At 38.7% G+C, this 20,062-nt stretch overlaps 1 protein-coding gene across 3 annotated transcripts in view; it reads left to right on the top strand.

Annotated features, from left to right (window-relative positions):
• The first annotated feature begins 1,815 nt into the window (after positions 1–1,815).
• The window catches only part of EXOC6B (exocyst complex component 6B), a 620,807-nt gene continuing 602,560 nt past the window's right edge, over positions 1,816–20,062 (top strand). For 2 of the 3 annotated variants that reach the window (XM_059188040.1, XM_059188039.1), the window contains exon 1: positions 1,817–2,065. In XM_059188040.1, the coding sequence (XP_059044023.1) occupies positions 1,953–2,065 (113 nt within the window). In that variant the 5' untranslated portion in view covers positions 1,817–1,952. Of the gene's footprint in view, positions 2,066–20,062 lie in introns of all 3 variants that reach the window. The other variant, XM_059188041.1, reaches the window with a different exon arrangement.

The following is a 20,062-nucleotide window of genomic DNA, read 5'->3' as shown; positions in this document are numbered from 1 at the left end:
AAGAAACAGACAGGTTTAGCAACTTACTCAGTTCTTGGCAAATGCTAGGACTTGTAACTCATTCTCCTTTCTGTTGGTTTTTGTACTTTTAAAAATGTGTTTTCAGTTAATAACTACTTCTTTATTGGAAAAAAAGCAATATATGCACAAGGGAAAGAATTCCAAAAGTGCATTCATAATTAAAGATGACCTTTCTCTTACTTCAGGCCCCTTCCTTCCAATCCTGCTTCTGGCTGCCACTACTGTTAATAGTTTCTTTCTTTTCTTTTTTTTTTTTTTTTTTAAGATTTATTTATTTATTTGAGAGAGGGAGAGCATGAATGGGAGGGGCAGAAGGAGAGGGAGAGAGAATCTCAAGCATACTCCATGCTGATTGAAAAGCCCATTGTGGGGTTCAATCCCAGGACCCTGAGATCATTAACCTCAGCCGAAAGCAAGAGTCAGACTCTTAACCAACTATGCCACGCAGGTGCTCCTTGGGAATCTTTCCAGAAATGTTCTATGTCATATTTCAAGCATATATAAGCATATATAAATATATATATATTTTTTTTCTTTTCAGATAAAATAAAAACATGTTCTGTATACTGTTTCATGTCTTGCCTTTTCCCAGCTCAATCCTACAATTTGGAGACAGTTTTGTATCTGAATATAGAGTGTTTTCTTTTTCTCTTTAATGATTACATAATAAATACTCCATGGTATATAGCTGGAGTAGAAATGATTTACCCTCCGCTTCCAGTGTGGTTCTTACACACCTTTTTGTTGATGGCAAACCATTCTCCCAGTCACTCTGCTCCAAACCTTGAGTGATACTCAAGGTCTTCCATCCCCATATCTAATAAGTCATGCCAATTCTGCCTTTTTCCATTTCTCCACTCTCTTTCATTCTCATGGCTACTTCCTGTGTTTAGGCCTTAAAATTCTTAGAGTGTTCAGCCATATCTTAATTTTCTATCTTTGCAGACATCACACACTTGTTCTTGATCAAATTTCATGCCAAGGTTCTGATTGTGTCACTCTGAAAAATCTGCAGTGGGTTTCCATTCTCTGTATTACGTAAAAGCTCAAGTAGTGATCAATAAATATGATTGTGAAATTCTAAAGTGGGAAATTTATGAAATGCAAATGCCTGGATCAGAATGTCCAGATAGTTTAGGACCTTTAGTCTGTATTAAAAAAATGTTTCCAAGTGCTTCTGATGCAGTCAGTTGTTGGCCTGGTGGAACCATTAGAATAAAGTACAAATCAGCCCAGTATTTCTCTTCAGGGTACCTTTGTGGTTCCATCTTTTACTACTACTTCTCTACACACCAGAGCATATAAAGTTTTTTTGTTAGGTTTCTGGATGCTCCTAACACCTTCCAATCACACCTTTTAAACTACCAGGCCCAGTCTTTCTATGAATCTTTCACAGCCAGAAGTGATCCCTGAACTCGATTCTCAGAACTGGCTCACAGCCGCATTCTGTCTTATTTCATAGTTTGGGGATTCTCCAGCTTTCTCTCCCTGAGAGCGTGTAAGATTGCTTTCTGCAGAAACCCAGATTCCTCTTTCTTCTTATTCGCGAGTACAGAACCTTGCGCACTTTGTAGCAAGGGTCTTAAACAAGAATTTGTAGAATCAGTGCCATTGCCTGGGCTGGTCACCGTTGCACATGCGGTGTCGTTAACTGTTCCTGGCTTATAGTGGGGTTTTCTACACGCATTTGTGGATTCTAAGAATAAATGAGCAGGACCCAGTCGGTCATTGCCCAGAAAACTACAAGTCCCAGCAGGCGTTGGTGGGTGACGGACGCCGACGCGGTGATGCAAGGGGGCGTGCCGAGCCCGAGGGAGGGGTCGCCCTGCGGGTAGCCGGAGGCCGGGGAGGCTCTAGAGCCTAGGGTGAGAGAGGGAGCGAAAGGTGAGCAGAGTCGAAGGAGGGGACGCGCTGCGGGGCTCCCCCAGTCTATGGAGCGGGGTAAGATGGCGGAGGCGGAGAGCCTGGAGACAGCCGCGGAGCACGAGCGGATCCTGCGAGAGATCGAGAGCACCGATACGGCCTGCATCGGGCCCACCCTCAGGTACCCCGGGGACCCGGGCCATCGATGGGCGGGCACGGGCGGGACCGGAGCCAGGCTCCTTCAGGACTGTGAGCCCGGCCGTCCGCCCGCAGGGCCAGCGCCAGCCCCTCCCTTCGGGGATCCCAGCGAGCGACCTCCACTCTCGGCGAGGCGGGTCTCCCTCCGCAGCCCGGACATGGGGTCCCTCCTCGATCGCCGGCGCCCACAGCCCAGTTACTCTGGAGTCTCCTCTTGCCTTCCTCCAGGCTGGGGCAGTCTTGGTTCTCCCTCTGAGGCTAGTACGGAGCTGGGCGACTAGAGCGCGCCCGGCAGATGGTGGCTCTTAGCAGATCTTCCCCCTGGGGACATCACCTTTCCCCTCGGACTCCAACTCCATCCAGACCTAGACACAGGTCCTGCTTTACAGACAAAACATAAATTCACCCACGGTCTGATGATCGGAAGTTAAACTCGTGCCTCTTTAAAATCACAGTCACTTCTCAGAAACGAGTTTCTGAAAATCTTAGGCCTGGAAGGAAGGAAGTTTCCGTCAACCCGCGCCCCTCTCCTGGGATCGGATACTTGCTGAACCCTGGTAGTAGGAAGCCTTTTCCAAAGGTGAAGCCTCATCGTAGTCTCATCGTTGAGAAAAAGTTACTACCCCTTTTGCCTACCCCCTTATACTCTCACTTTGCCCCCCTCACCCCCATTTTATTCGTAGATGTCAAACCTCCACCTACCCCAACTTCATGTATTTATCAAAACTTAGGCACCACTTACTATGTACAGTGCAAGACACTGTATTAAGCAGTTTACAAATGAAACTTATTTCAGTCGCAGAACAGTCCTATTAGGTGGGTCTTACTATTACCCTCATTTTACAGATGAGGCACAGAGATGTTAAGTGACTTTCCCAAGGTCACACGGAAAAGTGGTGGAGTAGTGATTCCTACTCAGGCTGCCTGGACCCAGGGTCTGCATTCTTAATCTCTGTTGTTATGTCTCGGTGATTATCATCTCTTTGTACTTCCTGTTAATTACTCACCAAATTCAATTTCAAATCACCTTTCCCTTTCCCCTCTGTTCACTAGTGCCCTGGAACTAACTCATCTTCATCCTTCCTGTTGTACCTCCTGATCTCCATGCAATCAGTAGATGGTTAATTCTCCTACCTATCTTGTACAGTCTTGGGATACTGCACCTACCTTCAAAAAAGGAGTTATTACTCAATGCTTTTTTTCTTTTCTCCCATAGGGAGAGTTGCCTAGTGAAAGGGTGTTTGGACGGGGAGCAGGCTGGAGGCTTTCTCCCTCGTCTCCACCTGCACATCTTTCTTCTCCGGGGCACATTGTTAGCCTACTTCCCTCTGTGCCATCTCTGGTCATGACCATTCTGAGTAGTTTGCCTTTGTCCCTTATTGCACTGGGATCATGACCTTCATATAACTTTCTTTTTCCATTTTCTTGAGCTCTTAAGGGTGAATGATCCTTATTTCATTATCTTTTATAAAAACTACAGAAGTGCATTATTCTATATGCTAATATATATTATACATATATGTATGATATATAATATATAAAGTATATGATAGTATAAATATATATACTATATATTATATAGCATATATAATATATATTATATAATATACTATAATAATGCACATATTCTAAGTGCATTATTAATGGTTATTAACATTGGGTTTTTTATGGCACAGAATGTTACTGGAGATACTGAAGATGCTGTCTCAGTATTTTACTAAGAAATTTGGCCACTGAGCTTCAGTTTGGAGCCAAGCAAATTTCTTACTGGAGCAGTTGGGATTACCATAGTTTTTAGGAAGGATTCTTTATCAGAACACCATCAATATTGTCTTGAGTTGGTTGTGGTTTTCAGTTCCTGTGGTTCTTGGTTTCTGTGATAAGTGACTTTAATTTAGTGTTATCAGTGTAGTTTGTTGTGATTTATTATGTTAACTCTCCACTGATTCATAGGGCATATCTGTTTGGCCTGTAATTTTCTAGTGTCTTGACTTAGGCTATATGCGTTATGGTTAAAATATGTTACTCATTCTCCCCCAGATTTGCTTCATTATTATCATCAAGTTCTTTTTTCCCTAGAAGGTGGGGTTTTGTGGGGGTAGGTGAATTATGGGATCTTTTGCCCTAAGCGGACATGGTTAAAAAACAAAAAAAGGTTTGAGAACTACTGCTCTGTCCTACAAGTTTTTATTACTTTTCCTGACTCCCTGGATCATTGTTAGGGACTTTTCATTTTTGACCTTATCCTGTATTTTGCAGGTAACCCTAAATCTTACTATCATCCCCAAGATTCAGTCACTTGAACATCCTGTAATGCAAGACTAGTACCTACTGTTTTTTGTCTTTAGTCTGGGTAGTTTCTGCCCATATTCATAGGGGATGATCTCACCCCCTGTCCCATTCAGAGACAGCAGCAGGCACAGACTTAATGTTTCAGAGCCCATGCCTTACCCTGGCTGCCCCTCCATCACGACTTGCCCCTCAGTTTTTCCATCACAGTTATTACGTAGGTTTGATTAAGGCGGTGGTAGGCTCTGTTCCTAAACTTTCCGCTCAACTGTACATCTCAAGTTCCTCCACCCCTTTTCATAGTCCTTTCTATTTCTCTCTTTTGGAGTGGCATTTTTAAAGCACCAGGTTCTTAGCTGTTCCTGAGCTAGGTTTTGTAGCGGAAGAGGAGCTAAAGAAGAAAATGGTGAATTGTGGTAAATACAAGATTAGTATCCCCAGCCCCATCCCCACAATTCCTGCTCCTTACAAAAATCCACGAAGATGCACTGCCTAACCAGTCTTTTCCTTCTCCAGCTATTGCTTGTGAACCATTACGTGCATTCTTTCCCTTCTGCGATACCAAATTTTTCTTCCAATCTTACCCATTTTTGTTTGAGGAGCCACAGTGGCTTGACTTTTTCATTTTATAACTCTCCTTATTTTAATCTTGAACAGTGCATGCAAAGGTAGTCAGTTCCCATACATCATAAGGGAGTGCCTCTCCTTTTTCACTGTATTCTGAAAGGCCCAAGCATATCCATGCATACAGAGGCTGTTGCCTAACACGTTCTTTTGGGAAAGCAGCCATCTCTTTCTTTTCGATCTTCCTCTTAAAAATTATTTTGTTAGCTGCAAGTCCTAATTTTGCAGATGAGGAAAGCGGCCCATAAGATATTGGGGCCCGTCTTTTTAAAATTTTTTAATTTTTAATTAGTTTTTAAAAAAAGATTTAATTTCTTTGAGAGAGAGTGCCTGCATGAGCAGGAGGAGGGGCAGAGGGAGAGAGACTCAAACAGAATCTGTGCTGAGTGCTAAGTCCATCACGGAGCTTGATCTCTGTGAGATTGTGACCTGAGCTGAAATCAAGAGTTGAATGCTTAACCAACTGAGGCACCCATGTGCCCCAGGGCCTGTCTTATTTTTAAAATAATATTGATACCTCTTCTGTAGTGCTAATACTAAAATATTGATCAGAAATCACTCATGAACAATGGCTCTGTATTTTCATTTTTCAAATCCCATCTCTTATTTCTAGTCTTCTTTCATAACACTATTCAGTAGAAAGCATTTCCTCATTTTGCTCTTTGGGTACTAGCAATTAACATTCAGTCTTATTGCCTTTTTAAAAAAAGTTATTTATTTATTTATTGGTCAGAGAGCGAGGGAGAGAACGCACAAGCAGGGGGAGCAGCAGGCACAGGGAGAGGCAGCCTCCCCGCTGAGAAAGGAGCCCAGTGCAGTACTCAGTCCCAGGACGAGATTATGACCTGAGCTGAAGGCATACACTTAACTGACTGAGCCACAGGCATCCCTTAATTGCTATTTAAGATTTTGTTTTTAAGCTTTTAAATGTAACAGTGAAATATATAACCTTTAAAAATATAGCTTTATTGAGATATAATTAATACAGCAAATAGTTCACCCCTTTAAAGTATACAATTCACTGGTTTTTAGTATATTCACAGAATAGTGTAACCACTACCATAATTTAATTTTAGAACATTTTTATCACTTCAGCATCCATTAGTAGTCGTTCTCCATTCTTTACCCACTCCCCAGGAAATACAACTTTTTGTCTTTATGCATTTGCCTCTTCTGGACATTTCATATCGATGGAACTGTACTGTGTGTGTGTGTGTGTGTGTGTGTGAGTGTGTGAGTGAGTGACTTAGCATAATATTTTCAGGGCTCATCCATGTGGTAGCTTGTGTCAGTACTTCATTTCTTTTCATGGTTGAGTAGGATTCCATCGTGTGGGTATACCACATTTTATTTATTCGTGAGTTGATTGACATTTGGGTTATTTCCATTTGGGGCTTTAGAACACTGCTTCCGTGAACATGATTGTACTAATTTTTGTGTGGACATATGTATTCTCTTCTCTTGGGTATATACCTAGGAGTAGAATTTCTAGGTAAGCAGCCAGCCTCCATCCAGCATGGGGCCCACTGCAGGCTTGATCTCATGACCCTGAGATCATGACCTGAGCCGGACGCTTAACCGACTGAGCCACCCAGGCGCCCCTGCCAAACTGTTCTCTAAAGTGTCAGTACCGGGCGCCTGGGTGGCTCAGTGGGTTAAGCCACTGCCTTCGGCTCAGGTCATGATCTCGGGGTCCTGGGATCGAGTCCCGCATCGGGCTCTCTGCTTAGCGGGGAGCCTGCTTCCTTCTCTCTCTCTCTCTCTGCCTGCCTCTCAGTGTACTTGTAATTTCTCTCTGTCAAATAAATAAATAAAATCTTTAAAAAAAAAAAAAAAAAAAAATAATAATAAAGTGTCAGTACCATTTTACATTCCCACCAGCAATGCATGAGGGTTCCAGTTTCTCCACATTCTTGTCACCACTTGTTATGGTTTTTTTTTTTTTTTTTTTTTTAATATTAGGTATCTTAGTGGGTTTGAAGCTGCAATTCACTGTAGTTTTGATTTGCATTTCCCCAATGGCTAATCTTTTCATGTGCTTATTAGTCATTTGTTTATCTTCTTTGGAGAAAGGTCTATTCAGATCCTTTGCTCAGTTTTTAATTGGGTTGTCTTTCTATTGTTGAGTTGTAGGAGTTCTTTATATATTCTGGATAGAAGTTTCTTACCGGATATATAATTTTCAAATACTTTCTTCCATTCTGTGAGTTGTTTTTCCATTTTCTTGGTGGTATCATTTTCTGCACAGAAGTTTAATTTTTATGTAGTCCAGTCTGTCTTTTAAAATTTCTTTTTGCTTGTGCTTTCCTTCGAGACTGTTGCTTTATATATTTTGTTGTTACAAACCTGTACTATTGGTGTAGGGACAATTTTTTATCATGCTTATTTAGCTAAGTTTTTTGTAAAGCTGTCTCTTAGAGAAAACAAATTGGGATGTTTTCAGTTGCTGTATTGTTCAATGTCATTTGGTAATTAAAAACGGGGCCCTGTTTTCTTCATTTACTGCTTTTGTGCCTTTGGCTACATGGCTTTGTTTTCCATCCTCTGCCATCCCCTATTACCTAAGTTGTGCAGAAACCAGTTAAGCAGAATCCTTGGTTCATGACAGGTTATCATTATTTGCACATGCATGGACCTCTTTAAGCAATTAATTATTTTATTAAGCAACTTACCACCTGAGCGGGCAAATTTTTCTCTTCTGCTAAAATGGGGATGATACCATGTACGTTGCAGGAACGGTATTTAAAAAACAGGAGATAAAGTATTCTTCATGGGTACCTCCTATGTGGTAGTTACTCAGACAGCGTGAGTTGTCTTCTGTCCTGTTACCTTTGAGTTTGCTCTGTGGACTTAAGTATTTCTGTTTTGGGAGTTATGTTAGTTTAATGGTTCTTACACCTTTTTGTTTCTTGTTTGTACTCACCTCTTTTTTTTTTTTTAAGATTTTTTTAAATTTATTTGACAGACAGAGATCACAAGTAGGCAGAGAGGCAGGCAGAGAGAGAGATAGGGGGAAACAGGCTCCCCACGGAGCAGAGAGCCCGATGTGGGGCTCGATCCCAGGACTCTGGGATCATGACCTGAGCAGAAGGCAGGGGCTTTAATCCACTGAGCCACCAGACACCCCTGTACTCACCTCTTTTTTTTTTTTTTTTTTTTTTTTTAAGATTTTATTTATTTATTTGACAGAGATCACAAGTAGGCAGAGAGGCAGGCAAAGAGAGAGAGAGGGGGAAACAGCGTCCCCACAGAGCAGAGAGCCTGATGTGGGGCTGGATCCCAGAACCCTGGGATCATGACTGAGCCGAAGGCTGAGGCTTTAACCCACTGAGCCACCCAGGCACCTCTGTACTCACCTCTTTGAGGGACATAATAATGATCAGTAATCAGACCCATCAAATAATTATTTTGGGATGGAGTGGAGAATGGAGGAGCAGATTAGGAAACAGTTATAAAAGCCCCTCCAGTGATTCTAATATAACCCTCCTTGACAATCAGTGAGGGGAAAGATACGATCTCTCATTGGTGATTGCTTATTTTTAATAATAGCTCCCTTTTAAAAGCAACAGTTTTATATTTTAGTTCTAAATGTTAGATGACTTTTAGGAAAGGTAGAAGAAACCGACAACAAAAACTTAATCCTACCAGCCTGTCAAAACTCTTGTATTTGCGTATTTCTTTTTAACTTTTTCTGTATGCATTTTATTTCATTAGGTATTACAAGAGTACTATCATGTTTTATCTTGGTTTTTCAGTTAATGTGTTTATATAGTTACATCCATGGTTACATATTATACAGCTATATCATTTTAGCGGCTTTATTCGTTCAAATATTTATTGAGCAACTTTTATGCACCAGATACTCTTCTCAGCTCTGGGGTACAGCAGGGAACAAAACAGATGAGTTCCTGCCCTTATGAACATTACACTCTTGTGGAACACTCACAGAATAAACAAGCAAACAAATACACAGAGTAATGGTGTTTAGTGACTAGTGTTACACACAGTTGGGTATTGTTTTCCACTAGGTGTTTAGAAAAGGTGCTCTGGCAAAGGCTTGACTATAGTGAAGGAGCAAGCCATGTGGCTCTCCAGAAGTCTTTTCTGGACAGAGGGCACCGTTCAGTGTGAAAGCCCTCAGGAGAAGCATAGTGGTGGGAGGCATTGGTAGATCAGTCTGAGTCCAGATCATGTAGGCTAAGAAGGAGGTACAGGAACGTTTTGAGCAGCAGAGTCACATGCTCTAACTTAGGTTAAACAAGGAATATTGGGTGCTATGCAGAGATGGAGTAAGAGAGGAAAGAGGGAAGTCGGTCAAGGGGTATTTGCAGTAATGAGAGGCAAGAGGTGGCTGTGGCATGTAATGAAGTGTTGGGAGGAGGTGGTAAGAGTAGCTGGATCTGAAATATATATATATATATATATATATATATATATATATTTATTTAAAATATTTTTATTTATTTATTTGACAGATCACAAGTAGGCAGAGAGGCAGGCAGAGAGAGAGGAGGAAGCAGGCTCCCTGCTGAGCAGAGAGCTCAGGACCCTGAGATCATGACCTGAGCCGAAGGCAGAGGCTTTAACCCACTGGACCACCTAGGCGCCCTGAAATATATTTTGAAAGTGGAGCCAAGAGGGGTGGGGGAATGGGGTAACTGGGTGATGGACATTAAGGAGGGCACAGGATGTAATGAGCGCTGGGTGTTATATAAGACTGATGAATCACTGACCACTACTTCTGAAACCAATAATACTTTGTATGTTAATTGAATTTAAATAAAAATAAATAAATTTTTTAAAAAAGAAAGTAGAACCAAAATGTTGGATTAATTATGAAATTTAAAGAAAAAAGAATCAAGGATGATTCCAAGGCTCTTGCTTAAGTAACTGGGTGAATGTCGTTGCCATTTATTGGGATAGGGAGTAAAGGGTGAGGAACTTTATTTTTCTTCATAGCACTTAAATTCCTGCTTGACATATAGGCTCTTGCATCAAAATTGTTTTTCTAGGAGGGGAGAGATTTTCTTTCTTTCTTTGCTGCTGTATCCTGGGAACCTGAAGGAGTGCCTGGTGTACAGTTGGTGTTCAATAAGTATTTATTGAATGAATAGGATACAAGAATTTTACCACAAACTGTTAATTATGTGGGGGTTGATTAACTGATTTGTAGATTAACTATCAATCAGAAGTGTAATCTAAAATAATTGTCCCCTAAAATCAGTTTTGTATTTTGTGTTGTGTTATTAAAAGTTTGCAAATTTTAGTATGATAAATCTAGTGATTAAAATATTATAACCTAAGGGCACATTGTTTAAATAAAGCTTAGCATTCAGAAAATTAGAACTGTGCATTTGGGGAAAAGGGAGTGGGTAGCATTAAATAGGTTTCATTAATATAGGGAGTAGGAGAATGACTTTTTTGTGATTTGATAAAGAGAAGTTATATTTTATTTTAATAACATAATTGAATTGTTAAGCAAGTTAGACAAATGAATAACTGAAAAAACCCTCTTGTAGCTGATAAGACAGTACTGATGTGGTTCAGTTAGCAGTGGACTCTGTGTCTGATTTTATTTGAGCTAAATAAACAGAAATTTTCATTGAAGTTCTTCCAGTGGAAGTTTATTCTGATGTGTCATCTGATTAATTAGATTCAAACCACACAAACATTAATAGTCACAAAGAGAAGTTAAGTGGGAGGACAGTATTTGGCAGTCATTCCTTTGGTGAATACCAAGAGTTTATTAGTTATCAGATCCAATATATAATGCTGTGAGACTGATCTCCTGGAAATATAATGTTGAAAATAAAAAAAGAATAGATGAATTATCTTTATTTGTCTGGATTTGAAATATTTATTTAATTTTTTCTCCCATTCCCTCTATTTCCCCATTATTAGTTTGTTATTTATTCTTTCATTATGTTCTTAATGCAGATATAAGCATTTATAATTTTATTTTCTCCCCTTTTCACACTATAAGTAGTATGCTGTATAGCCAGTTCTGCAGCTCAACAATATCTTTTGGAGAGCTGTCCATACCTGTATGCAGAGGTTTTCTTTACTTTTTACAGCTACATAGCATTCCATTATGTGAATCTACCACCAATCATTCAACCAGTCCCCTATTTATGTATAGTGGGGTTATTTCTAGTCTTTTGTTGGACAAAATAAGGCAGCAATGATTAACCTTGAACATTCGTCATTTATTTCTTTAAAAATTTTTTTAAAAGATTTTATTTATTTATTTCACAGAGAGAGATCACAAGTAGGCAGAGAGGCAGGCAGAGAGAGAGAGAGAGGAGGAAGCAGGCTCCCTGCTGAGCAGAGAGCCCGACTCGGGGCTCGATCCCAGGACCCTGAGATCATGACCTGAGCCGAAGGCAGCGGCTTAACCCACTGAGCCACCCAGGTGCCCCACTTTAAATTTTTTTTAAGAGAGAGAATGTGTGTGTGTGTGAAGGGAGGGGAGAGACAGAGGGGGAGGACCCCCCCATTTGTTATTTCTTATTGTACTTTTCATACTTTATACTTTAGGGTGGATTCCCAGAAGAATGATTGCTGGGGATGTGCGTGTCTGGGTGGCTCTGCTGGTTAAGTGTCTGACTTTGGCTCAGATCATGATCTCAGGGTCCTCTCCTGCCCACTCTGCCCCCTCTCCTGGCTCATGCTTGCTTTCTCTCTCTCTCTCAGATAAATAAATAAAATTTTTAAAAAAATTCTTAAAAAAAAAAAAGAGAATGATTGCTGAGTAAACTGGTGAATGTAGATGTAATTTGGTAGGTATTACACTCTTAAGAGGTTGGACTATATTGCTTTCCCTCTAGCAATCTATATTGCTTATTTCTCCATAGTTTTTTCCATAAAGTCTGTATTAGACTTGATTTTTTTTGTCAGCATGATAAATATTAAAGGGTATTTCATTGTAGTTTTCATTTGTACTTTCACTATGAGTGAGGCTGAACATTTCTTCATATGTTGTATTATCTGTGTGTGTGTGTGTACTGTCTATATCCTTTGCTTACTTTCCTTTGATTTCGCAGCATCAGTAAAGAACCTTTTGTTGTTATGCTTTGCTTAAATACACCAGGAGTATTCAGAGCACAGTAAATTTTGGTTATTAAAACAAAGAAACCATTGTTTTTTAAGGAATGAAAACTTCAAACTTTATTTTAGTTGTAAAGAGATGTAAATAAGCAGAAATTTTAAAAGAATTAAAAAAAAAATCTTGGGGCGCCTGGGTGGCTCAGTGGGTTAAAGCCTCTGCCTTCGGCTCGGGTCATGATCCCAGGGTCATGATCCCAGGGTCCTGGGATCGAGCCCCGCATCGGGCTCTGTGCTCAGCAGGGAGCCTGCTTCCTCCTCTCTCTGCCTGCCTCTCTGCCTACTTGTGATCTCTGTCTGTCAAATAAAATAAATAAAATCTTAAAAAAAAAAAAAAGTCTTGTATCTGGGCGCCTGGGTGGCTCAGTTGGTTAAGCCTTTGCCTTTGGCTCAGGTCATGATCCCAGAGTCCTGGGATCCAGCCCTGCATCAGGCTCCCTGCTCGGTGGGGAGTCTGTTTTTCCCTCCTCCCTGACTTATGCTCTCTCTTTCTCACAAATAAATAAATAAAATCTTTAAAAAATAACTTGTATCAGGAGATTGATAATTTGAAATCAGAAGACTTCTGGGGAAATGCAGTAACATTAGGTAAGGCTGCTTTATATATAAATAAAATTGTTAATGAATCAGAGGTTGTCAACATTTTAATAAATTATTGACCTTAAGGTATTATGGCATCTCTTCACATGTTTATATAATTTCTGGCATCAGTACAACTAGTATATTTAGAATTTTAGATGATGTTTGTGACATAGTTTTAGTTTGGGATATGGTATATGTGAATATCAATTAGGTTGTTGAGGAAAGCAAAAATTTTCTGATTCTTTACATCATCAAAGTTGATAATGTGTAGTATTTGCTAATGAAATAATAATTGACTTAATCATATACTTAATCATATACAAAGCTTTCAGCTGAAGACAACTTGAATAAATAAAATTAGTGCTTACCTACCTTTCATAGGCTTACCTATGAAATTTGTGATTTGGGGTTGAGATGCTGAGCAATGATGACATTGTAAATTTGGTTGGGGGAAGCAGCAGAGATAGTTGGTGGAGGCGAAGGGAAGACTTAGTAAAAATCAAAGACGAGTTGCACACAGAGCTGAGCTTAAACACGTGAGACCCAAGGTGATTATTATTATTATTTTTTAAAGATTTTATTTATTTATTTGACAGACTGTTTATTTCACAAGTAGGCAGAGAAGCAGGCAGAGAGAGAAGGGGAAGCAGGCTCCCCGCTGAGCAGAGAGCCAGATGCAGGACTCGATCCCAGGACCCTGGGATCATGACCCGAGCAGGCAGAGCCTTTAACCTACTGAGCCACCCAGGCATCCCACCAAGGTGATTATTAATAGGCTATTTCTTAGAGATTTGTGTTGTGGCTGGTGGAAAAAGAATAAAGCCATTTTAAAGTAGTATCTGCTGGAGTGTTTAGAAAACAAAGACAACAGTTTGTTCAAAGTCTTACCAGTATTGCATGAACTTTGTTCCAATATTCGAATGGAGGAGAGATCAGGGATAACAGTAATGAAATATTTTAATACTTCGGCTATTTTTAAAAAGCATTTTGTGATGTGTATCTATAAATTATATTTATATTATATTTTCCATTTCTAGATGTTTGCAAAATGGTAAATGTTTTCCCCTAAACTGCAGGTAACTTAATATTTCTGCCACATCTGACCAGCTTTCTCTTATTCTGGTTAATTGACAGCTGACTGTTTTTTTCTCTTTTTCTCTGATTTTCTCCTTGCCTTGTTCTAGAAAGGAACTAGACAATTTCTAAAAATCTACATGATTTGGGTGCCTGCGTGGCTCAGTGGGTTGAGTCTCTGCCTTCAGCTCGGGTCATGATCTCAGGGTCCTGGGATGGAGTCCCGCGGGCATCTGGCTCTCTGCTCAGCAGGGAGCTTGCTTCTTCCCCATCTCTCTCTGCCTGCCCCTCTGCCTACTTGTGATCTCTCTCTGTCAAATAAATATATAAAATCTTAAAAAAAAAATAAAAAAAATCTACATGGTTTAAAAAGCACACGTAATAGATACATCAAAAATGGTGAGGACATTTGGGTATGAGAAAACAAAGGTAGGAAGACTATGAAGTCAAGAGAGAGCAATTAAAAGATTCATATTTGAAAGTCTGTACATTTTCTAGAGGTAGACCATCAGTTTGGCTCTAGGCTTTCCAGCAGCTAGTGCAAAAAAGAGACATGCTCTGTTATTTGAGTTATGGTGTTGTAAAATTAAAAAGTAGTTACTTAAGGAGAAGCAATTCTTGGTTCAGAGTAAGACCAGAGAACTGTTTCTCCCATATGTCCTCACAAAGAAGGCCCTGTATAATGTAACTTTAATATCCATATAGTAAATGCAGCAATATGTAACAGGCTGTTTCTTATATTGTCTTTTAGTGAAAGCATATGGCATAACCAAAATACAATTTAGTAAAGGCAGATCTTTAGGGAGCCAAAGGAATTCAGTTCTCTGCTAGTCTTGGCTTAATAAAGGCATAGATTTTATAATACCTATAGTGGAAGTTGAAAGTGCATTTTATTTTTTGATCATTGATCACTTTGAGAAACATAAACTCTATCTCCCTTTCCCTAGTAAAATGCATATGTACTCAGTCTTCCTGATTTCTGATGTGGAAGATTATATACATTGCATATATGCTGTTTAATTCTTCAGAAGTACTACTTTTAATAGTCAAGGTTTTTGATAGTTAAAGAGTATCAGTAAGTTCAAGGTTATGTATTTTTTGGCCATTTTTCTGAATGCATCACTTGCCTATGTTTTTAATTAAGCCAGAGCTATATATGCTTTAAAAGTAAATAAATTAGCTGTGGGTTAGATTAATACCTTTTTATGAAAGTTGAAGAGGCTGATAAAAGCCACCTTAATCCTCCAGAAGAAGTAGAGTGGAAGTATCCAATGATAGGGCTAAGATTCTTCCTTAGAGGTAATTTGGGATGTGTTCTAGCACTGAAATAAATGCTGTTAAATCCACAATGATTTTATTTGGAATAATCTTAAATTGGATGTTAAAAAACAACCAACCCACCTTGGCCATTTAAAAAAATTGCCAATGAATAAAATAACCATAGATGTTTGCCTTAAGCTGTAGAATTTGGAATATACTGTCTAGAAAATGTATGCCTCACTAAGGAGGTTGTTTACCTGGAACCTATCCTGTTCTAGGTTTATAAATTAAGAAAAAATTGAAATATGTAACTCCAAGAGCTAATGAATAGTAAAATAAATTTTTTAGAAGATTTTATTTATTTATTTGAGAGAGAGTGAGCTAGAGAGAGAGCAGAAGCTGGGGGGGGTGGCAGAGGGAGAGGGAGAAGCAGACTCCCTGCTGGGCAGGGAGCCCAATGAGGGGCTTGATCCCAGGACCCTGGGATTATGACCTGAGCCCAAGGCAGATGTAACTGACTGAGCCACCCAGGTGCCTGATTGATAAAAGAAATTTAAGCATGTAATACATCTTTGTATAACTAAAATTTAGAACTTTTAAATATACATTATGTGGTGTAACATCCAAGTGAACAAGATCTCTCATAGTGCAACCAACTAGATTACCTTAATGTGATTTGTGATGATCCGAATGGATTGGAACTCTTACAAGTACCTGCCTGCCTTTTAGTCTTGAAGATAATCATGTTAATATGTACCTTGCACTGGAGTGAATTTACCTTTAGTCACATACTGTGATTTGTTAATCCAAATTGATCAATGGATTAAAGCAAAAGTAAAAACAATGACAACAATAACAAACTTTTTTTTTTAAAATAATTTTATCGTTTTTTGAGTTTTTAGATGCTTCCAGTGTTGAGAATGCTAGATAAATGTTCTCTTGTATGTTAGATAAATGATGAAGGCCATTTGCTAAAAATGATGATTTGGCTTAAAAATACAGCTCTTTTGCTGTATTTGCTTTTGATTAAGAAGTTGTGGAGTAACACAGGCTTCTAATTTTGTTTGTTTCTTTCTTTCTCTCTTTTTTTTTTTTTTTTAAAGATTTTATTTATTTATTTGACAGACAGAGATCACAAGTAGGCAGAGAGGCAGAGAGATGGGAAAGCAGGTTTCCCGCTAAGCAGAGAGCCTGATGTGGGACTCCATCCCAGCACCCGGGGATCATGACCTGAGCCGAAGGCAGAGGCATTAATCCACTGAGCCACCCAGGTGCCCCTGGGCTTCTGATTTAAATTGTGCTTTTATATACTTGGAACATGACAAACTCTGACAAAAGTACATCTTTTGGCACTATATTATCTAGTGGAGCATTGACATCTCGTAATATGATGTAAGCCAGGTGTCTTTACTCCTGTTGTTCTTAATAGCTCTATTTTTACAACTTGCTTCTTTGTTTTTCTCTTTCAAAATTGTACCTTTGTTTCTTTCTTCATATTTGTGCTTGCTTTTTGTTTTTGTACCCCTCCCCTTCTATTTCCTGTAATTTGGAACTTTAAAACACATATTGTTCAGTGAAACATCTAAGCAGACAAGAATTACCACAGTGCAGCTAACTTTTACTTGCTGGGATAGCTCTACTGCCAATAAAAAAATAAAATTCTAAAGGTATTGATATAAAATGTGACCTTCTCAAGCAATAGGAATGAGTAAAAACAGCAGTCATCAAGGTTGACTGAATCTGTGTTATGAAACATTTTTGGTATGAAGTTTGATTTTGGGAAGACATTTTGTGTAACATATTTTAAAAAAAGGAAAGAAATAAGGGAACTAGCAAAATGACTTGTTTTTGATGAGGTAGAAGAATTTCTTGACATTTGTGAGGAAGAAGTGTACAATGATGATCTTTTGGCATTGGAGTAGAAAAAATAAGAGGAAAGTGAAATGAGAAGAGCTTTTGAAATCCAAAGAAAAATAGGCTATTAAAGCATTTTAAATGGTAAATGTGGTTGTGACTATATACATTATTTGCTCTTTTAAAATAAAAATTTTCATTTTGAGATAGTTATAGATTCATGTGCAGTTTTAAGAAATAATACACAGATCCCTTGTACTTTTACCCCTACAGAAGTAACATTTGGCAAAACTGTAGTACACAATTATGACCAAGATATTGACATTATGTCTTCAAGGTCAAGATTTAGAATACTGCCATCACTACGGAGATCCCTTACATTGCCTTTTTACAGACACAACCACTTTCTTTTTGTCTCCATTCCTGCTTAGCCCCTGACAACCACTAATCTGTCCTCTATTTCTATAATTTTGTCATTTCAAGAATGTTATATGAATGGAATCATACAATATGTAAGTTTACGGAATTGGCACTTCTCACTCAGCTTTAATTCCCTGGAGACTCATCCCAGCTGGTGTATCTATAGTTTGTTCCTTTTTATTGCTGAGTAGTATTCCGTGGGATAGCTATGCGACAGTTCGTTGAGTTACTCACCCATTGAAGCAGATCTGGGTTGTTTCCCATTTTTGACTATTAAAAGTAAAGCTGTTATAAACATTTGTGTAAAGGTTTTTGTGTGCACATATGTTTTCATTTCTTTTGGGTGTATACCTAGGCGTGGAATTGCTGGGGCATATGCTAACTCTATGTTTAACTTTTCGAGGAACTGCCAAACTTATTTTCCAAACTGTCTTTGCCATTTTACATTCCCAGCAGCAGTGTGTGAGGGTTCCAGTTTATTCAGATCCTTGCTAGCATTTGGTATTGTCACTGTTGTATTTTAGTTATTCTGATAACATGTATAGTAATATCTCATTGTGGTTTTAATTTGCATTTCTCCAATTGCTAATTTTCATATGCTTATTTGCCATATGTATATCCACTTTATTGAATTGTCTCTTCATGTCTTTTGCCCATTTTCTAATTAGATTTTTTTTTTTTTTAAGGTTGAGTTTTTCAAAATTCTGGATGTATTGTAGATACTAGTCTTCTGTTGATATGTGGTATGCAGGTAGTTTATTCCACTCTATAGCCTGTCTTTCCACTCTCTTAACAGGATCTCTTGCAGATCTTAAGTTTTTAATTTTGATGAGGTCTAATTGATCTATTTTTCCTTGTATGAATCATGCTTTTGGTGTCAATTCTAACAACTTTGCCTACCCCTAGATCTTGAAGACTTTCTCCCATTTTTTTTTTTCCTAAAAGTTTTATGGTACTAAAATGTAACATCTGTGATCCGTTTTGAGTTAATTTTTGTAATTTTGTAACTTTTGTGTAAGGAGTGAGTCTTAATTTCAAAGATTTTGTTTTTGCCTGTGGATGGCCAGTTGCTCTAGTTTGTACCATTTATTGAAAAGGTTGTGTTTGCCCTACTGAGCAGCTTTTGTACCTTTTTCAGAATTTCTTGGGGGGCACCTGCGTGGCTCAGTGGGTTAAACATCTGACTTTTTTTTTTTTTTTTTTAAGATTTGTCTAGTTTTAGGGAGAGAGTATGAGCAGGAAGGGCAGAGGAAGAGGGAGAGGGAGAGAGAATCCCAAGCAGACTCTTTGCTGAGCTCAGAGCCCAGTGTGGAGTTTGATATCATGACCCATGAGATTAGGACCTGAGCTGAAATCCAGAGTCTGCGGCTTAACTGACTGCATCACCCAGGTGCCCCTAAGTGTTTCACTATTGATTTCGACTGTGGTCATGATCTCCAGGTTGTGAGATCAGCCCTGCATGGGGTTCTGCTTTGGGCATGGAGCCTGCTTAAGATTCTCTTCTTTCCGTCAGCCCATCCACACCCCAACTTGTGCTTGCTCTTTCTCTCTCTCTAAAACAACAATAACAACAACAACAACAACAACAAATTTCTTGGGCATTATTGGTGTGGGTCTATTTCTAGGTTCTCTCTTTCATGTTGATTTATGGGTCTGTCCCTCTGCTAATATCAGTCTTGATTACTCTCTTGATACTGGGTAGACTAATTCCTCCCACTTTAATTTTCTTTTTCAAAAGTTTTAGCTAATTTCATTCCTTTGTTTTTTCTTGTAAAATTTAGAATAATCTTATCTAAAATACCTGTGATGTTGATAGGAATTAGATTAAGCCTTGACATCCCTTTTTAGAGAATTGGCATCTTTATTTCATGACTCTTTCAGTCCATAAGCACGGAATGTCTCTCAATGTATTTAGTTCTCCTTAGGCTTCATCTCTTCGGCATTGTGTAGTGGTTAACATACAAAGTGAGTATGTGTTTTGTTAGAAAAGTGATTGTAAATGGTGTTATATTTATTATATTTAAAATTTTGGTGTCATCATGTTCATTGCTAATATATTGATATATAATTATTTTTTATCTTGTAGCTTTGTGACTGCTGAACTTACTATAGGAGTTTTTTTTTGTAGATTCCTTGGAGTTTTCTATGTAGATAATAGTGTCATCTCCAAATAGGGACAGTGTAGTTCTTTTTTGATCTGTATGCCTTTTCTTTCATTTGCTTTCACTGGCTAGAACTTCTAGAACTATGTTGAATAAGACTGGTGAAAGTGGACACTTTGCCTATTTCCTGAACTTAGAAAGCATTCAGTTTCCTCTCAGTAAATATGGCGTTTTAAAGTTTTTGCAGATGCTTTTTATGAAGTTGAGAAAGTTCCCTTCTATTCCTCTTTTCTGAGAATTTTATCATAAAAGAATGTTGAATTTTGTCCAGTGCTTCTACTGCATTGATTATATATTCATGTGATTTTTCATCTTTACCTTGGTGAATTAAATTGACTGATTTTTGAATATTGAATGAGCCTGCCTCTCTGAAATAAACCTAACTTAGTCATTGTGTATATTTCTTTCTTTTTTTTTTTTTTTAAAGATTTTATGTATAAATTTGAGAGAGAAAGAGAGATTACGAGCAGGAGGAGGGGCAGAAGAAGAGAAAGAGGCAGACTCTGCTGAGGGGGGAGCCTGATGTGGGGCTCGACCCCAGGACCCTGGGATCATGACTGGTGCTGAAGGCAGACACTTAACAGATTGAGCTACCCAGGCGCCCCATGTAT

This window comes from Mustela lutreola, chromosome 9 (genome assembly GCF_030435805.1).
Source record: "Mustela lutreola isolate mMusLut2 chromosome 9, mMusLut2.pri, whole genome shotgun sequence".
Classification (NCBI taxonomy): Eukaryota; Metazoa; Chordata; class Mammalia; order Carnivora; family Mustelidae; genus Mustela; species Mustela lutreola.
This window is presented reverse-complemented; position numbering and strand designations above follow the sequence as displayed.